Genomic DNA, 26,764 nt, shown 5'->3' on the forward strand with positions numbered 1-26,764 from the left:
GGATACACTAGACTGAAACACAAAGAATTAAATGTAAATCAATACTGAAGATGTAGACAGAACCAAGAATTCAAAAGTAACAAGAACTAAAGAATAAAACCCCAAAGGAACTATAAACTTTCTAAAACTCAAAACACAGGGACCCATGACTATGACAGAATTCTGTCTAAAAGTCTGGTAAGGTGGCCAAAGATCAATAAACTTGTTCTTATCAAAAAGAAAAGATGTTTAGAGCATCTGAAATACTGCTATAAGTTGCATTCACTTTATTACTCCTCTACAGCACAGTGTTGCCCTGGGAAAAGAGATTTTAAAGACTTGTGCTCAGTACATATGAACTTAAACTATGCCAAGAGTGTTTGAAAAAGCATCAAATTTCAGTGCAGTGGAAGTTGTGGGAGTCACTATCGAGCATCATTTGATGGTGGGGCATCCTTTTCTGACGCATGGTCACATGACCACATGGTTTGACAAGAACGTAAGAATATTTTGTAATTGACCTGTAAATAAAAAATACTGTAAATAAGTGACCATATGAAATTGTAGAAAGGGTTTTTTCTCAGGTTTTATGAAGGTTTCTGACAGGGCAATATGGTGCGATGAGGGATATTTCCTGTGGGAGAATGTCATGTACTTGTGCACATTTCACATGTTGCTGGAACAATTCAGTTCAATTCTGTTCTATTCTAATTTAATTATATAGCGCCGAATCACAAAAAGATCAGGCATTCAACACAATTTTGGGATTTACATTGGGAAGCTTCCAGATGTAGACGCAAGTGAAAACATGGTCCCAAATTCCAAATTGTCTGTAAAAGTCCAAAAAAGAAAACAAGAAGAGAGGGCGAACCAATGGTGGTATATCTCGAAAGTATGAGAAGAAGAAGAAGAAGAAGAAGAAGCAGGCCCACAGCTCCCATTTCAAATCAAGATCTCCTCTTGGACAATGCATCACTCTGGCCAACAAAATATGACAACCCAATCGGTCGGGGCAGATGGCCACCCCTCCCTGACCCTGGTTCTGCTGGAAGTTTCTTCCTTGGGGTTTTCTCTTTATTTTTTTAGGGTCTTTACCTCACAATATAAAGCACCTTGAGGCAATAAAGGTTGTGATTTTGCACTATATGAGTAAAATGGAGTCAAACAAGGGAAGATGTAGGGTACCTGGGTGCACAGATACACCAAAGTGATGCGTACAAAGTGTAATGTGCGCCTCTGTGTAGATATTTACAGATATGTAAATATGTTTCAAATGTTTTTCAGATCTTTGTTTCATAATCTTTTGAGATGTTTGGAAGTTTTTCTGATGTTTTTATTGCTCTTGCATAGTTGAGTTATGATACATGAGTTAATTATTTTCTCTATTATTATGTTTTGTTTTGTTTTTTACTATTGTTGCACAACATTGCCTCTAGGTAACTAAAAATATCTTGGAGAAGGGGTGTCTGAAATATACATTTTTTGTTTTGGCAATAAAATGGCCCGAAGTGAGTCAATAATTGATGTTGAATCATTTTCAGCATGTACCATCAAATTGTGTGCAGAAGAGGGCTTTAGGTATATATCCTAGGACAGCAGAGGCTATTTGAGTACAGTGAGCTCATTGTCATGTTCGAGAAACCATTTTGAGGTGATTTGAACTTTGTGATATGGAAGCAGACATCAGAAGATGGACACACTGTAGCTGATGATCATGAAGAGACGGTTGTCAGTTGGTACTGAGGGGTTCAAAGTGTGCCAAGAAAATATCCCGCACACCATTACCCCAACAACAGTCTGAACTGTTGATATAAGGCAAGATAGATCTCTTCTTGCATATTGTTTATGCTAAATTCTAACCTTACCTTCCAAATGTTGCAGCAGAAATCAATACCTATCAGACCAATCTTCTGTTGTCTAAGTTTGTGAACTGCCCATATGAATTGCAGTGTCAGGTTTCTGTGTACTGCTGTAGCAAATCTGCTTTAAGATTTGACATGTTGTTCATTCAGAGATGCTTTTCTGCATACCTTGGTTGTAACATTTGGTTATCTGAGTTACCGTTACAGGTCGAAGCAAAGACCTGCCACCAGTAGGTCAACCATTACTCAAACCAGTCCATCTGGCACCAACAACCATGTTCAAAGTCACTTAAATCACATTTCTTCCTCACCCTGATGTTTGATTTAAACCTCAGACACTGAGTTGCTGCTATTTGGTTCACTGATTAGATACTTGTATTAATGAGAAGCTGGAACAGTTTTACCCAAGGAAGTGGTAAAACTTCCTTGTTTGTTGTTCGTTTCTCCAGTGATTCAAGAGGTTTTGTCAGCATTAACTTCTTGTTCCACTGCTTTTATGACTTTGTACACTCTGTTTTCTCACAAAGTTTGCCATCACTGACTTAAATAATTACATAAGCCATATGTTGGCAAGGAAAGGTCCAGATCTACTTCTAATTGAGGACATTAAATAGAAATAAATCTGCAACGAATGTTTAATTTTCCAGCTTAATTAAGTGCTTAACGACTTAGTTGGCTCTAAAAAAAATATGCTGCCAAAGGTGAGGTTCACTCCACCATTTGTAAAAAAGAAAACTTTTTTCTCATGCATGTAAGCCTGGTCTTTGTCCAACCATCAGCTGATTTGAAAGATGATGTTTGTATCTGCAAGGCAAAAGTTCCATCTGAAGCAAGCTGTCAAATTTCTGTCAAGAGCTCAGTACATAAACTGCTGGAAGCAAAAAAAAGAAAGAAAGAAAGAAAGAAAAAACCCAACGTAGCAAGTTTTCCATTCTGAACATCGCTGCAAAATCAAATTGTTTTTCAACTACTTCTCAAGCAGTTGCAGCGAGAGCTAAAGTGTGTTGTAATGCATCATTGGTGTGTCAAAGCAGGAAGCGAACACTACTTAACCGAAAAAATAGGAATGGTTCGTCAGGCATCGTCCGGACAGGCTTTGGAAAGGATATATTGGGATATACACCAAGCCCCAGCCTCACCCACTGATTCATGTTGTGCACAGAAGCTCTCACAAAAACAGCTCCCAGCAGTTGGAACCCCTGGGGTGGTGCTAGTAGGTGCCTGAGACTGCGTTTAACAGCAGCACATCCTGTGGGCATTTTGGATGGTGGGGTGGAGACTCCATTGCTCAGATATGGGGAGTTTGGAGGCTGGATAGCATTCTCACTTACTGATGTTCCTTGAGCCAGTCCTGAATACCATCCTGCTGGGCAGGCCAAAACCGTCGGTGAGTAACATGGAAATGGGTAGTATGCTGAGTTTGCAGTAATTTTTAGGTTGTACAAGTTAAGGTAACATCAACATGAATGCTATTACCCAGGGTTTCTTGGCTATTCACTTCACATGCCTTTGGTTTTATTGTGGCTGATCCGTGTACATGCACAAACTGTGCAGCTAAACTGACCTGCACGGCTGTCCTCACTGAGGTGTCCTCATTCAGATAAAGTATCATCAATAAAATGTTGCGTTCAAACACCTGCACCGACAACATCCAAGTTGAACTGCTTGTTTTCTCTTTAAAAAAACATATCATCATTTAAAAACTGGATCTTTATGTGATGATATTGTGAATCACTCAGGTAATCTTTGTCTAAATCTTTTTCACAGCACTGCATATTTTTATATTTGTTAATTTTAAGAGAATTGATAGCAAGAACATTTTAAAACATTATGAGCTGTTCAGCTGCACAGTCCCGATAAACATGATTAATTCCTATGGATGTAATTGAGCAGAACTATTTCTAAAGGTACATCAACCACAACCCCAAAACTCTTGAATACATTGATATGGCCACCATACTAAATTCATGTAAACTGAGCAGGTGCTATGCGCCTGTCTGTCTCAAGCCTGAACAGGTACTGCGATTCTTGCTATAAATAGTGATGAAGTATTACATGGTGTTTTCCATCCTCCTCTGTCCTTCTGATAACTATCTGTATGCAGATTGAAGGCGCTGGAGTTGGAGAAGGTGTATCTGGAGGACTAAAAGTCAGCCACATGTGTAATAGTTGCAGGTCTTTTAGCATCAAGCTCGATGTGATGACAATAAATGTGATTTCAGTTGTATTTCATATTAAGCGAGAGCATTTTTAATGAAATCAAATGCCGTAGCCCCAAACTAAGTATCAGTATTTCATTGTATGGTCCGCCTCACTACTAAGCCAGCAGCGAGCATTTTTATGAGGCAATTGTTGTATTGCTCCCTCACACTGCAGCATTACTATGAGTTCGGTACATTAATTAGATCTACACTTTGTACACAAAACCTACTTTCTGCATTCCACAGTCTGCTAAGCTTTGGACTAATAGGCAGAGCGATTAGTAGGTGCATATCTGATTGCCTCGGAGAGCGTGGGTTGCAGCTCATCTTTCAAACTCAGGGTTTGCATTTTTGTTTTCCCTGCACTGAACCATGCCACATCCCAAGGGTGCATTTTAGAACACTGAGGCACACGGAGTGACAAATCACCATTTTCTCTCGTTTGTATGCATAATGGAACTCCAATTACTTAATGCTGATCTTATGCAAACCAGAAAGTCTGCTTCTTGTAATAAGATACTCAGTTTCTGTTTTAAGCTTTGTAAGGAGGGCAATGTAATGAGGATATACAGAGCACCGTGTATGGTGAAGAAACTTCCCCGACTTTGTCTTTACGTCTGCTCAAAATCTTTTAAGTGACTGATTCAGTGGCATGTGGCATAAGTCCTGCAGAGGCCTTGCAACTGGATGCAGTCGAAGCATTACTGGAAATGTGTGAATTTTGGATTTTTCCTGAGTAAATACATTTATTTTTTATTTTTTAGGTCATATTCATGCAAACGTAACAAACAGGGTATGTCTGTGCATCATTAAACATCTTAATATTACCTCAGAGTCCCCTTATAAAATTACAAGTGTATAAGCAACCAAGGAAGTGAGTCCTACCTGGCCACTGGACAACATTCAGTGACAGTGCACTTGCTGGCATCTCCGGTGGGCAGAGCCCTGATTCAGTAGGGTGAATAAGGGATCTTGTCTCCTCCGTACTTAATGAGAGAAACTAATTTCCTCTGCGTGTATCTGCGATCTCAGTGTTAACAAGAAGATCAGGGTAGATTGGCATTCAGCGGTGAGTGAGAGGAAGGACGCTAGCATCAACTAGCTAGCCGGTCGTCACGGCAAAGCTACAAGAGCGTCTCTCAGCATGGGCCCGAAAAAAGTTCTGTCAGCCGAGGAAGGAGACGATATTAAGAAGTCGCTGGAGTTTATGACAGAGGAGATTTCTACTGTCAAACTGCAGCAGAAAGCCATCCTGGACCTGGTCGAGGAAGTTAAGGCTCTCCGCATCCAGAACGCCGAGAAGGATCGGCAGCTGGCGTACCTGGAGAACAGAGTGGCGGATTTGGAGCAGTACACCCGGATGAACGATATTATCATCACGGGGCTTCGCATCAAACCCCGGTCATACGCCCGGGCGGTCGCCACTGACAATGTAGGAGGGCCAGGAGAGGAAGATGTCAACTCCACGGAGCATCAAGTGGTTACCTTTCTATGGTCCAAAGGTGTGGAAGTGGATTATAACAACATTGAGGCTTGCCACCCTCTACCCCGAAAAAATGACAGTGACAAACCAGCCATCATTGTGAGATTTGCAAACAGAAAACAGAAAACAGCACTGTTAAAACAAGGAAAGAAACTGAAAGGATCCGATGTCTTCATGAACGAACATCTGATAAAAAGAAATGCGGACATTGCCAGGAAAGCACGTTACTTGAAGAAACAGGGAAAAATTCAAAATACATGGACCACCAACTGCAAAGTATTCATTAAACTCAATGGAACACCGGAACAAGCCAAAGTGTTGGTCATCAGAAATATGGAAGAGCTGGACAAATACTGAGGTCAACTTACTCTGGAGGTATGAATACACATGTGACGTGACACACAACACAACACATGGCACAGTCCAAAAGAACTTCATCTGCATCCGGCAACAATATCAACATAACTCATTGGAATTCTCTTTATGATAATCTGGAACTGAGAACATTTCGATACACAGACCATAATGTTCTAGACTTAGAAAAGGATATAGACCCGGAAAATAATTTCTTCTACAACATCAGCTGTAACTGCTGCTACTTCACTGATGAACAGTTTAAGCACACCATCAACACGGAAAATAAATTATCAATAATCCATTTTAATAGCAGAAGTCTGTATGCCAACTTCAACAATATAAAGGAATATCTAAATGAGTTGACAAATCCATTTGGAATTATTGCCATTTCTGAAACATGGATCAATGCGGAGAAAGGAATGGACTTTGGACTGGAGGGATATGAAGTGAATTTTGTAAATAGAAGGAACAAGAGTGGAGGGGGAGTAGCTGTGTATGTGGATAAAAACCTAAACTACAAGGTGGTAGAAAGTATGACAACTGTAATTGATAATTTACTAGAATGTATAACAATTGAAATTTATAAGGAAAAAGAAAAAAATGTAATAATTAGCTGTATATATAGAACACCTGGCTCTAGTATTCAAGTATTTAATGACTTCATAGAGGAAATATTCTCTAAAACAAATCAAAAAGTTATGTTTATCTGTGGTGATTTTAATATTGACCTGTTGAATCCAAAAAAGCACAAAATGAGCGACGAATTCCTAAACACTATGTACAGTTTGAGTTTACATCCTAAAATAACCAGGCCTAGCAGAATTACACCACATTGTGCCACCTTACTTGACAATATTTTCACTAACAATATGGAAAACAACATTGTGAGCGGATTATTAATTAATGACATCAGTGATCACCTACCAGTTTTTGCAGTTTATGACACTAATTATAAGAAAAATCAGCATGAAGAACAACTGAGATACAGACGTGTAAGGACGGAAGAAACGATGACTGCATTTAAGAACGATCTATTAAATCAGGACTGGGACAATGTGTACAAAGAAGCTGATATTGATATTGCATATGGCATATTTTTAAGAATATTCATGGAGTTGTACGATAAAAACTGTCCAACAATAAAATACAACAGAAAGCACAAATATTCAGATAGACCATGGCTCACTAAGGGTTTACAAAATGCATGTAAAAAGAAAAATACACTCTATAGGGAATACCTAAAACAAAGAACAAAAGATGCTGAAAATAAATATAAAAAATACAAAAATAAGTTGACCAATATTATACGTGTATGTAGAAAGGAGTATTATAGTAAAATATTGAACAACAATAAACATAATATGAAAGGAATATGGGATGTTTTAAACGGTATCATTAAAAATAATTCTGGACAACAAAGTTATCCACAATACTTTATCGATAATGGCAATATTATGGAAAACACTGCTGATAAGGTCAACAGCTTTAATCATTATTTTGTAAATATTGGACCAAAACTGGCAGAACAAATTCCTGAGTCACTGCCATCAGTAGACTGTAGTGAAAACCTGATTGATAGGAACCCTAACTCAATGTTCCTCACATCAGTGGAGGAAAAAGAAATAATTGACATTGTACACATGTGTAAATATAAAACATCTACTGATTGTAATGATATTGACATGAAAATCGTCAAGAAGGTCATTGAAGGAATTGTAGGACCTCTAACATATATTTGCAACTTATCATTTCAGACGGGAAAAGTGCCAAACAAAATGAAAATAGCTAAAGTTGTGCCGCTGTATAAAACCGGGGATAGACACCACTTCACAAATTACAGGCCTGTTTCTTTACTACCACAATTCTCCAAAATCCTAGAAAACCTGTTTAATAAACGATTAGACAAATTCTTAGATAAATATAAATTACTCTCTGACAGTCAATATGGATTCAGATCAAAAAGATCAACATCTCTGGCATTAATCGAATCAATTGAGGAGATTACGAATGCTATAGATCAGAAACAGTATGCAGCTGGAGTATTTCTGGATCTCAAGAAAGCATTCGACACAATCAATCATGACATATTAATTAATAAACTGGAACGGTATGGGATTAGGGGGGTTGTACTGGAATGGGTGAAAAATTATTTAAGTGACCGGAAACAATTTGTGAAGCTGGGTGTCCATTCCTCATCATGCTTGGACATTGCTTGTGGTGTTCCACAAGGCTCTGTACTGGGTCCAAAATTATTTATTATTTATATAAATGATATTTGTAAGGCATCTGATATATTAAAATTAGTATTATTTGCAGATGACACAAATATTTTTTGTTCTGGGGGGAATCTAAAGGAGCTGCTGGATACAATTACTTCAGAAATGTGCAAAATTAAAAAATGGTTTAACAGGAACAAACTATCGCTAAATCTAAGTAAAACTAAAATTATCTTATTTGGGAATTCCCTTAGAAATGCACAAGTGCAGATTCATGTAGATGGTGTGGAAATTGAAAGAGTACTTGAACATAAGTTTCTTGGTGTGATTATAGATGATAAATTAAACTGGAAGTCTCATATAAATCATATACATAACAAAATTTCAAGAAGTGTCTCAATCTTGAGTAAAGTAAAACACATTCTGGACCACAAATCACTCCACATTCTCTATTGTTCCCTGATTGCACCGTATTTGAATTACTGTGCAGAGGTTTGGGGCAATACTTACAAATGTTCGCTATCATCAATCTTTATATTACAAAAAAGGGCCATAAGGATAATCCATAAAACTGGTTACAGAGATCATACAAATCCACTATTCTTAAAATCAAAAATTCTAAAATTCACAGATCTGGTTCATTTTCTCACAGCACAAATTATATATAAAGCAATAAATAACCTGCTTCCTGACAATATTCTAAAAATGTTTTCTAAAAGGGAACGGGGATACAATTTGAGGGGGGAATTAAATTTAAAACATCCTCGTATCCGTACAACATTAAAAAGTTTTTGCATCTCTGTGTGTGGAGTGAAGCTGTGGAACAGACTAAGTAAAGATATGAAGCAATGTCCAAGCATGGCGCAGTTTAAAAAGCGGTTTAAGGATATGGTTTTTACAGGGTACAGGGAAAAGGTAGAGATTTGATAGGGTGTTCTTGTCTAATATTTTCATGTGTGTGCGCATGCACGGGTTTGTTGGTATGGATATATATATATAATTGTAGGCTGTGTATCCTTGAGGTGTTAATGGGGTTATTGAAAATGTGTATATGTGCGTATGTGTGTATATACGTATGTATGGATAGATAGAAACATATATGTGTATATATTTAAAAAAAAAAAAAAAAATTACACATAACATATAATGTAATTACAAGGAGGTATTTCTGTAGTCTATTTATACTAGATAGTGGAAAAGGGGTGGGATTAAATAAGCTTATGCTTCTTCCTGCTCCTTTTTGAACATGGACGTTATTTGGAGTTGTGGTTGCTCGTTTTCCTTTTGTTTGCTTTGTTCATTTGTCTCTTTTAATTCTATTTTTTTTATACTTTTTCAACATGTTCAAAATAAAGATTCAATCAATCAATCAATCAAACAAGCACAACATATTTGGGAGGCCAGAGGTCCAAATGAAAGAGGGAGTGAATATGATTGATTAATCGTTTGGCCCATGAGTGTCACATAGAGCTTATTTAGATAAGATAAGATAAGATAACCTTTATTAGTCCCACACGTGGGAAATTTGTTTTGTCACAGCAGGAAGTGGACAGTGCAAAAGTTATGACGCAAAAATTAGAATACAATAAGAATAAATACAGTACACAGCTGTACAGAATAGAATAAAATAATATACTATATACAGTAGAATAAAATAGAATAAAAATATACAATAAGATAAAAATAGAATACGAATGCTATATACAACTGAGTAAAAATACAACGATGCCAGAAAAGATTATTGCACTTAGTGTTATTGCACATGTGTGGATGTGTGTGTTTGTTCAGTTAAAGTCTTTGTTGTGGAGTCTGACAGCAGTGGGGAGGAAAGACCTGCGAAATCTCTCCGTCCCACACCGTGGGTGCCGCAGTCTCCCACTGAAGGAGCTGCTCAGTGCTGTCACAGTCTGCTGCATGGGGTGGGAGACGTTGTCCAACAGGGATGACAGCTTAGCCGCCATTCTCCTGTCACTCACCACCTCCACTGGGTCCGGGCATCCTAGAACAGATGGCTTAATTAATAGAAGATTAATTGCTTCTGCACACTCCAGTCAAGGTTAAAGTGTTGTTTAATTAATTATATTTGAGAACACTTAATCTGTGACTTGCCTGTGTGTGTGGATATGTGTGTTTTTTAAAATGTATGCATATCAAATTCTCAACACAGGAGCACTGCATATTACTTCTTTTTTCTTTTTGAACACCCCATTTTGTGGATGTCACAGATACAGTTTTACATAATGGCGAAGTGTGAAATCAATAACCAGCCACAGAGTGTTTTCAGTGTAGACACTTGGGCTTTCTCACGATCTCCACGCTCTGGTCTGTGACCTGGAAATAATAGTGTGCAATCATGGAGGAAGCTTCAGCCCCGCCACCCTTTGAAGAAGTGGCAGAGGAGGCTTCCAGAGTGAGGCTTATTGGATAGTGACTCCCTTGCAGTCGAAATCTGTGTAGAAGTGCTGTCCAAATTCAGGGATTTCTGCAAAGCCTCTATTTCCAATCCAGAACCATTGTATCTGGCCAACATGAAATGCCCTATTTTGTAGAATTCTTCAACTCTCGCATATATATGCATTTTCTCTTATCTAGGAGATACAGTAAAGTCCCCACTATTCCATAAGGCATGCATAAAGCCGCTTGTTTTTGTCTCCCTTCTGATAGGACCCACAGTAAGGTATTGTTAACAGAAAGTCTTTAATACAGTGCTAAGATGAGGCTTGTCAAACGCTTCACCTTTGTATTGGTTTTTGTCTGTGCCATGAATACATTTTATGAAACAGACAAGTGTAAAAGATAGAGACAGAAAGAAGACAGAGATAATGTTCAACAGTGCAGATCTGAAACGCAGTGCAGTGCAAAATGTTCCTGGGTTCTTAGGGTTCTGATGTTTGTATGGGGGAGTTCGGGAGAGGGCTACAACACTGAATGTGTACAATGTGCCAGTGGTTTTGGGGATGTTGTCAAAAATGATGGAATTATGAATGAGGAAATGTACCATCAGATTTTGATTCACCGTCTAGAAAAAGGTTTGTCTGCCAATGACAGACAATCAAAACAAACTGCCAAAGCAGCAAAAGAAACTGAGGACTATGCTCCTGAGAGCCCAGACCTCAACATCATTGAAGGAAAACAGAACAAAGGGCAAAATCCAAATAAAGAGCGTTGAATGTCCTTCAAGAAGCCTGGAAAACTATTCCAAATAACTGCACCTATTTTCCATTTGCTTGCAAAATATCTGGACCAGGGGTCTGCAACCTTTTACACCCAAAGAGCCACTTGGACCCGGTTTCCACGCAAAAGAAAACACTGGGAGCCGCAAATACTTTTTGAAATCTAAAATGAAGATAACACTGTATATATTGTTTTTTTTTACTTTTATTCTTTGTGTGAACAACTAAAGTAAGTAAGTAAAGTTTATTTATTAAGTGCTTTTCACAGACAGGCAGTCACAAAGCGTTGTACACAAATATTAAAATAAACAATACAATCAATAGATATTATACACAATGTAAAAGATCAAATGTAAATAATGTAAAGAATATAAAATATGTAGATCAACAAAAGGCTTGTTTGAAAAGAAAAGTTTTTAACTGCTTTTTAAAAGAATCCACAGAGCAACTAAGGTGTGTTGCTTATGAAATCCATGAAGTGCTACAGAGAAAATTACATTTTATTTATGTAATTAACACATTTTGAACTCTTAAAGAAATATAACAAAAGGAAAGACACCCAGCTGAACTAAAATGATCCAGCAAACAAAAACTGTTGTGAGCCGCCACCCTTAGCGGCACCCGCAATCACGCCTCGCCGCCTTAACGTCTGTGCCATTTATGCTGGTGTTGGTATGTGTCGGGCTGTGAGCTGCAAAGCTACAGCCGGCTGTATGCGTACAGCAACCGTGTGTGAAAAGTGGTCAATAAAGAGATGCTATAAAGCATGTTCATGCAAACATCGTCGAGTCTGCCGTGGTATGTTTACAATGGGACTTCTGGTCCTGAACCTCTGTGCACAGCGTCTGCAAATCGGGGCTGTACGAAGTCACTTTCATCTTTACGCAGAACTGTAAGCTGTCGTCTGTGAGGCGTGAGCGGTGTTTGTTTTTAACATAGTTCATGGTGGAGAACAGCTGCTGACATAATGTGGATCCAAAGATCCATAACTGGCCTACCTGGGTTCGAAAGTCTCGATAAATGCACGGTGTTTCGGCGGGTACACCGGCTTCCGCGAGTGTGACGCTTATTTTGAGCGATGAAAAAATAATAAGGTATAATTTTATTTTTATATTTCAAAATCACAATAATCTTCCAATTTAGAACTACAAGTTAAAAAAAGAACTAAACACAAATAAAATACACTTCAGCTAAATACTTCTAATTTTTTTCCCAAACCACCCGGAGCCGCAGTATAAGGACAAAAGAGCCGCATGCGGCTCCGGAGCCGCAGGTTGCCGACCCCTGATCTAGACTATAAGAAGTAGCTACATTACGGTACTTCTGTTACACAGTTACACATTATATTATTAGCTATACTTTTGAGAGAATCTCAGATAAATTTAGTTATGAAAATTTACAACTGATTGAATTGATGAAAATGCTATTAAGTTTGGTTTCTGTAACACTGCAGTGACATCAAGGCGCTTGGTATTTTGAGGTAGAGACCCTACAATAATACAGAGAAAGCCCCAACAATCAAATAACCTCCCATGAGCAAGCAATTGGCGACAGTGGGAAGGGGAAAAAAATTTAACAGGAAAAGACCTTCAGCAGAACTAGGCTCAGGGAAAGGCTGAGCGGTTTGGGGTGAAGGGAGAGAGACGGGGGGGATGGAAGCATGTGCTATATACGCATGTGAAGACTGAAAAACCCAAGTGAAGAAGCATCATAGGAAGTTCCCAGCAGCCTAGTCCTATTGCAACATAACTAAGGGAGGATTTGGGGTACCTGATCAGTCCTAACTATATGCTTAATCAAAAAGGAAAGTTTTAAGTCTAATCTTAACAGTAAAGAAGGTGTTTGTCTCCTGAATCTAGAAGCTAGATCTAGAAACTAGAAACTGGTTCCACAGAAAAGGGGGCGTGAAAGCTGAAGACTCTGCCTCCCATTCTACTTTTAAAACTTCTAGGAACCACAAGTAAACCAGCAGTCTGAGAGCCAACTGCATCTTTGGGGTGATACAGTGCTATGAGGTCGTTAAGATAAGGTGGGGCTTGATTATTTAAGACATTGTATGTGAGGAATTTAGGAAAGAGGAACAGGAACAAACACCACCCATCTCTGTAAGCAATGCAGACTCTGCACCCGCTTGATCTTTTCTAAGTTCAGTAATCCAACATTCAGAAGCAGGTCTGAACTAAAGAGCAGCTTTATTGCTTAGTTTACAGGTCATAAAGCAATTTACTGTAAAGCAGGAAGTCAGGAATGCTAAATCGGGTGACAGGGAAAACTCCAAACAGACGGCTCACACAATCAGAGGGGATAAGACGACAACAACGGGGACAAAGAATTAAGGAAACTGAGGACTTAAATACACACAAGGAAGTCAGGGAGATTAAACACACCAGGGAACACAGATGATCCAAGTCTGACTAATGACACAAGGGAAGAAAAACTGAACACGATGCACACCGGATAAGTGACTATCACAATAAAACAGGAAATCACTAACACTGATTCACAGTGATATGACGGAGGCAAGAGAGAGCAAGAGACAGCGAAAGAGACATGGAATGTAAATGGAGCTGGCACCAGAGGAAAGAGGTTAAAAATATTTAACCAGCTTAAAAAACTACAGGCAGATGTTGTTTTATTACAAGAAACTCACAAACCTGTCACAGGTTTAAATGAACTTAAAACACCTGAGTTTCCTAACGTGTTTGCAGCCGGTTATAATTCTAGACAACGGGGAGTAGCAATTTTAATACATAAAAATGTTAATTTTACAGTACTCGATACAGTTATAGATCCAGAGGGTAGATTTCTAATTATTAAACTATCAATATTGAACAAAAAACTATGTATTGTTAGTATATATGGTCCAAATGTTGATGAACCCTCATTCTTCCACGGTTTTTTTAGTGCACTCTCTGAACACCTTGATTGCACACTCATTCTTGGCGGTGACCTCAACCTTGGACTAAATGAAGAAATGGATAGGCTCAACACAACAGGAACTCAGCGTAATTGGCAGTCCACAAATATAATCAAACAGTATATGAACGACTTTGGTCTTTGCGATGCATGGCGCTCTCTTCACCCCACCAGTAAGGAATATACTTTTTTCTCGCATGTTCATCACTCTTACTCTCGTCTGGATTATTTTTTGGTCAGCAGCTCACTGCTGTGTGACATTTCAGACACTGAGATTCATCCTATAGCTGTCAGCGATCATGCTCCTGTATCTTTAACACTAATGCACAAGAATAATACTACGCCAAGTAAAAACTGGAGATTTAATATATCACTACTTAAAGATGAAGACTTTATTAAATACTTTAAAAAGGAATGGACTTCATATTTAGACTTTAATGACACTCCCGGAATATCTGCTTCTGTTCTATGGGAAGCAGGGAAAGCTGTGATGAGAGGTAAAATAATTTCTTTCTCATCACACAAAAAGAAAGAAGAAAACAAAAATATTCAGGAATTAGAAAAAAACATCAAATCACTAGAAGAAGCCTACGCGTCCCACCAAGATCAGGAAACATTGAACAAAATATGCAAAACAAAACTAGAATTAAATGAAACTATTAATAAAAAAACACAATTCCTTATACAAAGACTTCGCTTGCAGAATTTTGAACACAGTAACAAATCAGGTCGATTTCTAGCTAACCAGCTAAAAATAAATAAAGAAAAAACAACTATATGTGCTGCTAAAGATTTATCGGGGAACACAATATATGATCCTGGAAGAATAAACAACATTTTTAGGGATTTCTATGAAACTTTATACTCACCACAAATAAACCCATCTAAAAATGAAATTGATCTGTTTCTTGACAACGTAACTCTTCCAAAATTACTAGACAGTCAAGCAATGGAATTGGATTCGCCACTGACGCCAAGTGAACTCCAAGAAGCCCTGATAAGTATGCCCAATAATAAGGCTCCAGGTCCAGACGGCTTCCCTGCAGAATTCTACAAAGAATTCTGGACAATTTTGGCACCAGTATTCCACAGCATGTTGCAGGAAATCGAGGAAAAGGGCAGACTACCACCAAATATGAATTCTGCCAACATTAGTCTCCTGCTAAAACCAGGCAAAGACCCTTTATTTCCCTCAAGCTATCGTCCAATTTCTCTTTTAAATGTAGACCTTAAAATAATCTGCAAAGCTCTCTCAAAGAGATTAGAGAAAATGACCCCCCTCTTAATTCATCCTGACCAAACTGGTTTCATAAAAGGTCGGCACTCCTCAACAAACACTCGTAGATTACTTAATTTAATAGACTACTCATACGATAAAAACATCGAAGCCATAATATTATCTCTAGATGCAGAAAAAGCATTTGACAGAGTTAATTGGAAATTTTTATTCGCAACTTTACACAAATTTGGTTTTGGAAACTCTTTCATAAACTGGATAAGAATATTATACAATTCCCCAACGGCTCGTATCAGAACAAATGACCAGACATCCTCCAGCTTCTGTCTCCTGAGGGGCACCAGACAGGGATGCCCACTCTCCCCCTCACTTTTTGCAATTTTTATCGAACCTCTAGCAGCAGCATTTAGACAGGCTACAACAATTAAGGGCATAAAATGTAAGAACATAGAACATAAAATCAGTCTCTATGCGGATGATGTGTTGCTTTTTCTGCAAAACACACAAACCAACCTCTCTGAGGTAATTACTTTAATAAACTGGTTTTCAAGAGTTTCAGATTATTCAATTAACTGGCCAAAATCTACAGTTCTCCCCATTAACTGCTCCTTCCATAATTCTTCCTCTGCCCCACTGCAATCCGGAAATATTAAATATTTAGGTATTAATATCTCTCCTAAGCTTTCAGACTTAACTAAACTAAACCACATCCCACTTCTAAAGAAAGTAGAAGGCGATCTGACTAGATGGAAATCTTTACCCATATCACTCATGGGAAGGGTCGCCACTATAAAAATGATGATCTTGCCAAAAATAAATTACTTATTTTTGATGATCCCTAACAAACCATCACAAGATTGGTTCAGATCTCTGGATTCATATATTTCCAAATTCCTTTGGAAAGATAAACCCCCGCGTATTAGCTTAAAAACGCTACAAAGAACCAAGGATAGAGGAGGATTAGATCTGCCTAATTTTCACCAATACTTCTTAGCCAACAGGCTTCAGTTCATCTCAGAATGGTTAAAACATACCTTCTTAGTTGAGCCCTGGCTAGATGTTGAACAGGCACTATGCAAGGATCTAGAGATTTCAGACCTACCATTTATTAGCTCAAACATCAAAAGACATGAATGCTTTAAAAGTATCAACATCAGCTTTTCTCTAACAGCATGGTGGGAGTTTCTAAAAATAACGGAGTCTTCATTAATCCCATGCAAACGTACACCTATCTGGAATAACCCTGACATATTACAAAACAATAATATGATTAATTTCCCAGAATGGAGTTGTAAAGGAATTAAATACTTAGAACATATATTAGAGGGAACAGAATTTATTCCATTTGACAGACTAGTTGAACAATATGGGATCAACAAGACAAGGTTTTTAGAATATCAACAAATTAAATCCATAGTAAAAAAGAAATTTAACCTCAGTCAAGTTGAATTACAAACACCACTAAGTGCGGCACATTTTCTTACTCTTAAATCCCCCAAATTATTATCTAAAATATACAGAACACTTTCTAAATTAGATGAATCAATATCCCTTCCTACTGCAAAGTGGGAAGCAGATTTATCAGTCAACCTAGACCAAAACTTCTGGTCTGAGATTTGCTTAAAAACTTTTAAATTAATTAAAAATCCCAGTCTGCAATTAATACAATACAAAATACTTCATAGAGTGCACTATACAGGTCATCGGATGTTCAAGATGGGCTTTACATCTTCCAACAACTGCTCACACTGCCAAGGCAATACACCAGACAATTACATCCACGCTCTTTGGTTCTGTCCACCAGTGCAAAAGTTTTGGCGCGAGATATGTGAAGACTTATCAAAATGTCTGAAATGTAACATTCCAACCTCCCCCTTAGTGTGTTTGTTGGGCAGCTTAGATAATGTCACTTCAGAAAAGAATATAGCCCATATGATCTTCACTGCCCTATGCATAGCCAAGAAAACAGTCCTCATGAACTGGAAAAATAAAAATAATCTTAATTCTAACCAATATAGAAATTATCTATTAGATTACATTAGTCTTGACACAGCCTCTGCCACCACATTAGATCAATTGCTCTGGGCCCCTTTTATCAGCTCCATCACCTAGTGGGGGTGGGGGGTCATAGTTTGGTCCCGCCTTCACTGTTGTGATTGGTGAGGGGGTAGGGACAGGCTTAGGGCGTCGGGGGGTTCCCCGGAGGCATCTTCCTTGGGGGGCTCAACCCGGGGTAGCGGTCACGTCCGGTTGAGAGCTCTGTTGGCTCTCAGGTGACTGTTTCCTCGCGGCTGCGTGCAGCGGGGCTAGGGGAGGGTCTGTGCTGACGGACGCGGGTTACTGACCTGGCAACCTGGCTGCCCCTGGGTGGGTCCGGGATGGGCGTGAGGTTCTGGGGGCGCTCCGTCTCTGGGCTGGGGCCCGGGCCGGGCCTCGGGGGCTCGGGTCCTGGTTGGTGTGTTGCCGGGGTTGTGGGCGGGTGGGTGCATGGGGGCCCGGCCCTGGAGCAGGGTGCCGCCGGTGCATCGAGCCGCCTGGGGGGCTCTTCAACTGGTGGGGGGGATGGTCACATCTTGCAGGAGCTTTCTTCTCTCAGGAACTCTCTGCAGGAGGGGGAGATACAGGAGAGGTGGAGGAAGATCTCAGCCTGGGCGTTTACCGTCTTATGTAGTCTGGAAGATGTGTGGTTGGTGGGGTGGGTGCAGTTTTCTCTGTGGTGGGGTTGGGTGGACTGTCCAGGGCTCTGTGGAGCCGGGGGGCGCTACTGCACTGGGCCCCGGTCTGATGGGCCTGGGCCCCCCTTCCCTGGCGGGTCGCGGAGGGTGGGAGTGCCTACTGGGGTCAGCGGGGGAGCTGGCCCCAGGGAGGGGTTACCTGCCCCTCCCTTCCTTCCCTCCCCATCTCCAGCCGCCTCCCTCTTCCCGCTCCTCCACAACCACCCACACATGCAGGGCCTTGGAGTGGGGGTATGTCACCAGGGTGCAGAGGAGGCTACCCCCCCCCCCCCCCCCTGTCCCCTTCTGGCTGCCTCTGCCTCAATTTTATCCCACAACTTAGACATTCACATTATTCACACTCTCATTACACATACATATAGGATCTTGGGGGTGGGCACAATCACGGAGTCCAAATCACCATCAGGGTGTATACCTCACCCCTGACGTCGTTGCCCACCTCTCAATTTTAAATACACTTAGTCATTGAGGGTTAGCAGGAGGGACTATGCGCTTACCTGCTGCTCCTTGGCAGGTAGCTCCATGCCCTCCTGGGTTTTAATTGCACCTTAGAACACATATGCATCAACACTACAATGAGCGGGTGGAGGGAGGTTTGGAGTCTTCTCTGCGGCCTGCTGGAGCGGGAGGGCTAGTAGGAGGAGTTGGCCGTCCGACTGCGGTCTGGGGTGTGGGGCCTCCCTGCTACTGCGGAGTCGGGGTGGTCTGCCTCTCCCCACCGCAGGGAAAAGGGTAACACCACCTGGGTCTGGGTGCAATTCCCCCCTCCAGGGGCAAGGGTACCTAGACCCGGTTTGTAGAGTACGCTTGGGGAGTGTGATTGTGTGTACAGCGTCTCTTTATGTCTGTCTCCACGTTGGTTGAGTGTGGAGTGAGTGCATATGAGAGCATGAGGGTGGGAATGGATGTTTGTGTCTGTGTGTGCCTGTATGTCTGTGTCTATATGTCAGGTTGGGTATCAGACGCCACCTCTCTGGGGACACCTCAGGCCCTCCAAGGTTTGGAGGCCTATCTCCACCCACCACCACTTCCCCTGCCGGTGGCGGACTCCCTCAGGTGTCGGTGTGTTGGTGGTTCTTTGTGTCTGGGGGTGGGCGTCCGGGTACACACCGGCTCACTCCTTGGCGGCCGCTTGTCGGGGCCTGGGGCCTGGGGCTCGCTCGGGCCCCTTTGGAGGTGGGGTGCCCCCGGCCTCTCGGCCTAGGGCTCGGTCACTCAGGCGCAGCTGGGGGCCGGCGGAGCTCACGGGCGCGTCACTGCAACTCCCCCTGACTTCTGCTCCGCGGCTGCTGGGCGAGCCCTCATCTGGGACTCTCCTCAGCTCTTACTGGGACAGTGGCCCGGCTGCCCCTCTGTTGGTCTTCCATGGTCTCTTGTGTTCTGGGGGCCTCTGGATGTCTGGAGTTTTGATCTCCTCCATACCCGCTTCACACCCTGGAGGACGGGGCTGTGGCCCCCCCACACTCCCTAGCAGATCATTACATGGAGAAACCTTTGGAATGCAAGCATGCTGATCCACACAGGTATGCACACATGGGTATTCACAGACGCGGACTAAAGCTTTCTTGGCTGCTGCCTCAAAGCACACTGTGCGCTGTCTATCTTGCGTGCTGCACAATATCGTTTATTACTTAGTAAATACTGATATCTATGACTAGCTAGTTTATTGTGATGGTGCTTTGTTTTCTCTATTATTATGTTGCTCTTTGTTGTTTGCTGTCTCCTCTGTTTGTTTTTGTTTGTTTGTTTGTTTGTTTTTTTTCTCCATACAGGTGACCCAGGAGTTCTTTTTTTTTTCTCTCTCTCTTCCCCCCCCTTCTCACCGTCTCTTCTCCCCTTTGGTTTTCTTTCTTTCTCTCCCCCTCTCTCTCTCATTCATTCCCCCTGTCCTATTTATTAAAAAAAAAAAAAAAAAAAAAAAAAAAAAAAAAGAAAGAGACACGGAAACATAGGGACAAGACAGAGACAGACTAGATATGAAAGGGAACTGACTCAACTGAACAAGGAGCAGAGAACTAAGCAAACTCAGAAGCATAAGGAAATACATATCTTAAACCTCAGTCCACTAATAATCACTAATAGTCTCAGGAAAACACAAATTACTGTCATGGTCGCAGACCCAGGATCATGACAATTTGACCTTTTGACTTTTAGTCACAGAAAATAAATTATTTTCTTTTAGCAAAGTCATTTACAGAATGTCTTATCACCATTCATACAATAGAAATAATGATTTACATGCTGTAAGTTTCAGACTCAAGTCAAAGCACTGGCATGTCTTCAGTGTGTCTCATGTTCTTGAGTTATAACTACATGTCCAGCTGTGCATCTGGCACAATCACAGCTGCCCATGTAATGCCACAGGAGTTGTGAGAAAGAGGATCTGTCAATAAATGTTAGGGCTTTTGAAGCTCTGATCATCACACCGTTAAAGCGGAGCAGACAAATGAGAGCCTGGCTGATGCAACAGCTTGAAAACATTGGTGAGAGAATTTGTGTCTCTCAAATGTCATGTTTCTATACAGATTAAGTTTCACTACAAGCAACGAAGGCTTATATACATTATACAAAGCAGCTCAGAAACTAGATCATTCATGAGTGTGTTTATTATAATATCCTAATATAATCTCCATTTTAGCACATTTGATGCTAATATGTTGCTATACCAATATAGTCCATACCCATATCCATATCAGCTAATCCTCACTAATCCACAAATTACTGATGGTTTACAGTTTTTCTGATTTTGTAAAACACTAAATCCCCTTTTCAAAACCAAATGCTCAGTGTCCTTAACCAATTTATTAAATCACTCAAAGCCTTAAACAATTTATAGTTAACAAGTCATTGACTCATTTCCCCCCCAAAAAACATCTGTAAAACACATTTAACAGTGATGTATTGTACGTATGATGCGTGATGGTAACCACAAGTGGCAATGGTAAGTCCTGATAAAAGTTAAAAGTTATGGATGCCAGCTATGGATGGAAACAAATCTGAGAGGTGGGGGAGGTGAGGCGGTGGATGAAGAAAAAAGGAAGGCCGGTAATTTCAGAGGAAATTTAAGTAGCTGTGACAGACCAGGTCCTAGTTGGTGGAATGACAACGAGGGAATCGGGACAAAGACTACAATCCAATCTCAGCAGATGCTCTGTGGCCACCATTATCAGGAAATACAGAGAAGATAACAGGTCCTTTAAAACAAGGCAGCGAAATACAGAAACACAGAGGTGCTAAAGACAGTTTCAGTTTTGAAGGCACCAACAAGTGTCAGCCTTTTATCTTTCAAACATGTCCTCAGCTCAGCATGGTGCACAAGAAGGAAGTGTAGGGCACTCTCTTTGAGGAGGATGACAGCAAAGTCTGCCCTGTGTCCTGGCTTTGACCTGATGCTGACCTTATCAAATGAATTGCATGTTGCCTTTGATTTTACAGTTAAATTTAGAGTCTGTAATGTCCTGTCATGTCTCAGTGTGACTGATAAAATCCAAAGACGATTGTGTCATGAATGTGTTTGTGTTTTATTTTGACTGTGTGTGTGGTATAAACAAATTGTTTTGCTTTAGGGTATCTTTTAGCTCACCGGGTTAAGCAAGCGACCCATACGACATGAGGCTAACGCAGCAGCGCGGGTTCAAGTCTGCCCTGGGACATTTGCCGCATGTCTTCCCTCTGCTCTCACTTTCCTGTCATCTCTCCCCTCTGTTTCTGTCATAATAAAGGTGGAAAAGTACTAAAAATATGAAAGAAAGATTTTATTTGGCTTTGAGTATGAATAAAACAGGTTTAAAGAGATTCTTTTGATTACCCAGAACAGACACAGGTCTTATGAATGTAGCTTGAATACTTTGTTTTATGTATACACCAGAATATTAATTTTCTAACAAAAATACTAGTTTTATTTTGCAAATGATAGAGTTAAAGTGTCGTGACACATTGCACATAATAACTTTATCCTTTTTTTTGTTTTAATCAGTGGGATGCTATCACAGAGATGGATGAACAGAACAGACCTATACACACCTTCCAGGTTTGCCATGTAATGGAGCCAAACCAGAACAACTGGCTGCGGTCTGGGTGGATCCAGCGACAAGCTGCACAGAGGGTCAGGACTACATCACAAAACTTGTGCAAAGACAAACACTTGAATAGAAATCTTTGTTTGTGGTTTTGACATTGCCCCCAGGTTGAGAAAGAGTCACACTCCCTGGAGGAAGTTCAGTCTTCTGTATAACCTACCGGGAAATACAGACAAATAGCTATAAGAACCTGACACTTTGCTTAGGACCGATTTCTATTACAGTCAACACAGAGTCTATTGTAACAAAGATATAGTAAGATGCCTTCTGTGCACATTGGCTGGTGGGAAACACAACTATGTTGCTGCACCAAGTTTCACATTTACCTCTTTTTGTAGACTGAGAATTGCCCGCATACAGACTGTTAAATCAATGCACTCGCTCGCTCGAGGGGACTGAGCCGTCTGGCATCGTGACTTGAAATAGTGGCTTCTTGATAGAAGAACGATCTGTCCACTGAGCTTCAGGGGAGGAGTAATGATTAGCCAATCATTGCCATGGGCAAGACTAACACCATTGTCAAGCCACCACAGCGGCCTGCGCTCACTCGGCTTCTCCACCCTTGAGGCACGGCTACTGCACAACAAATGGAGAAACATGCTGAACTGTTCTTACCTTGCTCGGTGTCGCTCATAAAAACAAGTTTGTTAGCATGGCTGTGCATCAGTATTAACTTAAAAATTATGCAAGATTTTAGTGGATATGTTGATCTAAAAAATACTTAGAGAGTAATAAAAATAGTCAAATGAAGCACAATTTGAAAGTATAAAGCAATAATCTTCGTGTTTCTTATGGGGAAGGAGATTTTTTTTTTTCGTATGTGCTAATAGAGTCCTATTATGTTTGCATTTTTGCTTGTACAATATCCCCTTAAAGTGTGTCCTCTCTTCTTCCCAAAACCATTTAAATTTTGTCTGTAGAAGAAAAAACGGAGTTACGGTGATTTGAAGAGAGCTTGTGAAATGGGCTTCGTTTTGTTAAATAAAGGGCTTAACATAAACACACTTGTATGAAATTATTGATGGTTATAATACTGACGTAATTGTTTAATCTATGTTTTACCTCAGGTATATGTGGAGCTGCGCTTTACACTGAGAGACTGCAACTCCATCCCTTGGGTTTCTGGTACTTGTAAGGAAACCTTCAATCTCTTTTACCTGCAGACAGACGGGCCGCTCCCCGACAGCACACGCTTCCGGCCTACTGACTATGCTAAGGTTGTCATGTTTTTATTCTTGTCATGTGACAGAACTGTCATTGTGTGACTTTACGTGAGTAAAGCGTGTGTTTGGTTTAAGGTGGACACCATAGCAGCGGATGAAAGCTTTACACAGACCGATCTTGGAGATCGTGTCCTTCGACTTAACACCGAGGTCAGGGAAGTGGGCCCCATCACACAGAAGGGATTCTACCTGGCCTTCCAAGATGTGGGAGCTTGTATTGCTCTTGTGTCTGTAAAGGTCAGTGAACAGGGTTGCATGACTCAGTCTCGCATAGACTGGGCATAAACTCAGTATTACTTCTTTAACCTGAACACTGTGTTTTCCTCTTTCACATAAGGTCTTCTACAAACGGTGCCCCTCAACTTTAAGAAACTTGGCCGCGTTTCCTGAAACAGTGCCACAAATGGACTCATCCTCTTTGGTGGAAGTGAGAGGTTCGTGTGTGGAGAACGCAGAAGAGAGGGACACGCCCAAATTGTACTGTGGTGCTGATGGAGACTGGCTGGTACCACTGGGCCGCTGTGTCTGTAGTATTGGCCACGAGGAAATGGACGGCTACTGCCAAGGTGAGAAGCAGCCCGAGATGTATCTCTGAGTGTGTGTGTGCATTTAAGATAAGATAAGATAAGATAAGATAGAACTTTATTAATCCCTCGGGTGGGTTCCTCTGGGAACCCTCTGGGAATTTGTGTGTGTTCCTGTCTGCACTCATTTTAGAGAAGTATGGTATGCTAACAGTGTGCTAAAAAAGCAAAGAGGAGAGGAGAGGAGAGGAGAGGATGCGTCATGCTCACAGATCTCCAGGGCCTCCCAGTCATCTGCAAGAGTTTGACTTTACAGGACTGATATTCCCTCCTCTCGTTCTAAGATCCTGCATCCTTGTCTGATCCTTTCCATCCCCATTTCTCTTCATCCCTTTTCAGCCCCGCCTCCCCCTCATCATCGTCTCGTCTCTCTTGTCCACTTTGTTTACTCTTCGCTTCACTCCCCATTCTTTCTCTCTTCTTTTATTTCACCATTTCAACTCACACTCTCACTTTCCTTCGTTGCCATCCTTTTCTGCTACGTGATCACAAACAATGCAAATAGGAAGGGATTGTGTGTATCACTTCAGAGTTTTCGGAATCATTACTTTGGCTCTCATGAGATCCCTCTCTGGACTCTGTCAATTATGTGGCTGAAATGGGAAAGTAATTTCTTGTAAAATGAAACCGTTTGTGGATTTCTGGTATTTAGGTCTGATTTTTTGCCCTTTGATACCTAAAAATGTACAGAAGCTTCTTGTTAGGATGCTTCAAATTCAAATTCAAATTCAAATTCAAATTTTATTTGTCACGTACACAGTCATACACAGTACGATATGTAGTGAAATGCTTGGACAACTGCTCGTGACCTAAAGAAAACAAAAAAGGAAAAGGCTATGAATAAGATAGGAAATAAATATGAAAAATTAAAAAGGTTAAATTTAACTAAGAAGCAATAAAATATAAATTAAGGTTAAAAATGAAATAACTGTACAACACAAATTTGAATGAAGGGTAAATTTAACTGGGAAGAATAATTAGTCCAATCAAAATAACCTAAATGTGATCCACTGAACAGATTACAAAGGACTTAAAGAAACTGTTTACTTGTTTCAGATGGTCTTTGGCCTGCTCTCTCAATTAGACAATGATGGAGGGCTAGCTGGCTAATTGCCTTCATTTGTTAGTTTCACAGCTAATTTAGCTCACACCTAGTTTTTGCTAAACCTTTCTTCAACCTTCCCTTTCATTACAAGACTCAGACTTACTTGTAATTATGGCAGGAGCTAAATTGAGCCACAGTGCATGATTACAATTGAAGAGCACTCCGTGTTCCTTACTATATTTTATAGACTTACAGCTGATTGGGGTGAAATTCATGTAGTAACCCTGTGGTGATGTAGTTACTCAGAGCATTACAGAGAGAACTCCAGCAGTCATTAGTACAGCTGATATGTAGGATAGGCTCTAATATCGCCTTTATTTGCTCCTCGGGTGTAATTTTTTTTTTCTTTTTATCTTCTTCTCTTTTATCTTCCTTTTATTTATCTTTTCTCTCTCGCTCGCTCTCAATCATCTCAAGTTAAACAACACAGAAGCCTGTCAGGAGAGATTCCAGATGAGACGCCAGCTTAGGAGCAGTACTCTCATGGTGTCCCTTTTATATGTTCTCCATCTCTGCTCTCCTTTTTCATCCCCTCTGGCTGCCAGTAGTTGCTTCTCTCAAATGTACTCAACCCACTTGGCAGTTGAAAAAGATGTCTGTGTTAGCGTGTTTTATCACAATGTCTGATCCTCACTCTAATAAACCTAAACTGACAAATGCTGTTTATAAATTTAACAAATCAAATTAACTATCCAGAGATATGAAAGAACTGTGAAAGAAGAATAGTGATGAAACGCACTCACCAGCCACTTTAATAGGTATACCTACTCAATTATTTCTTAATGCGAATATCTAATCAGCCAATCACTTGGCAGCAAGTCAGTGCGTTAAGGCATGTAGACATGGCCAAGGCGACCTGCTGAAGTTCAAACCAAACACCAGAATGAAGAAGAAAGGTGATTTAAGGAACTTTGAACCTGGTTGCTGGTTCCAGATGGGCATTTATGTACATCAGAAATTGCAGATCTGCTGGGATTTTTCCACAAACAGTCTTGAGGGTTTACAGGAAAGGGTTTCAAAAAGAGAAAATATCTAATGAGCAGCAGTTCTTTAGGCTGGGATGTTGAGGGATAATGGCCAGACTGCTTTGAGCTGATAGGAGTGCAGCAGTAACTCAAATGACCACTTGTTAAAATCAAGGTAAGCAGAAGAGCAACTTGTTGAACCTTGAAGCAGATGGGCTCCAGCTGCAGAAGGTCTCACCAGGTGCCACTCTGATGAACTAAGAACAGGAAACAGAGGCTACAGTTCATGCAGGTGTACCAAAATTAGACAGTAGAAGACTGGAGAAACCACACCTGGTCTCATGAGTTTTGATTTCTGCTGCAACAGTTGGATAGCTAAATACATCAAATATCATAGATCCATGAACGCATGGATGTATCCTGTCTTGTATCCTGCCCATCTGAGCATAGTTTAAACACCACAGTCAATCGGACAGTGTCCATCCCTTTATGACCACAGTGTACCCATCTTCTGATAGCTGACTCCAGAAGGATTATGTGCCATGTCACACATAACAAATGCATGTTATTGAGTTGACTCAGTAACATGCATTGGCCTCCACAGTCAACCAGATCTAAATTTAATAGAGCACCTTTGGGATATGGTACA

The 26,764-nt window shown here is 40.6% G+C and overlaps 1 protein-coding gene across 1 annotated transcript in view; it reads left to right on the forward strand.

Annotated features, from left to right (window-relative positions):
- LOC146583423 (ephrin type-A receptor 6-like) overlaps positions 1–26,764 on the forward strand; it is an 89,484-nt gene that overhangs the window by 23,118 nt on the left and 39,602 nt on the right. Inside the window, exons 3-6 of the mRNA XM_085271476.1 lie at positions 22,136–22,264; positions 23,306–23,455; positions 23,537–23,698; positions 23,799–24,027. Of these exons, the coding sequence (XP_085127602.1) occupies positions 22,136–22,264; positions 23,306–23,455; positions 23,537–23,698; positions 23,799–24,027 (670 nt within the window). The remainder of the gene's footprint in view (positions 1–22,135; positions 22,265–23,305; positions 23,456–23,536; positions 23,699–23,798; positions 24,028–26,764) is intronic.

This window comes from Mchenga conophoros, linkage group LG1 (genome assembly GCF_057382185.1).
Source record: "Mchenga conophoros isolate Kocher_MC1m ecotype Shallow Benthic linkage group LG1, M_conophoros_male_GT1.1, whole genome shotgun sequence".
NCBI classification, from domain to species: domain Eukaryota; kingdom Metazoa; phylum Chordata; class Actinopteri; order Cichliformes; family Cichlidae; genus Mchenga; species Mchenga conophoros.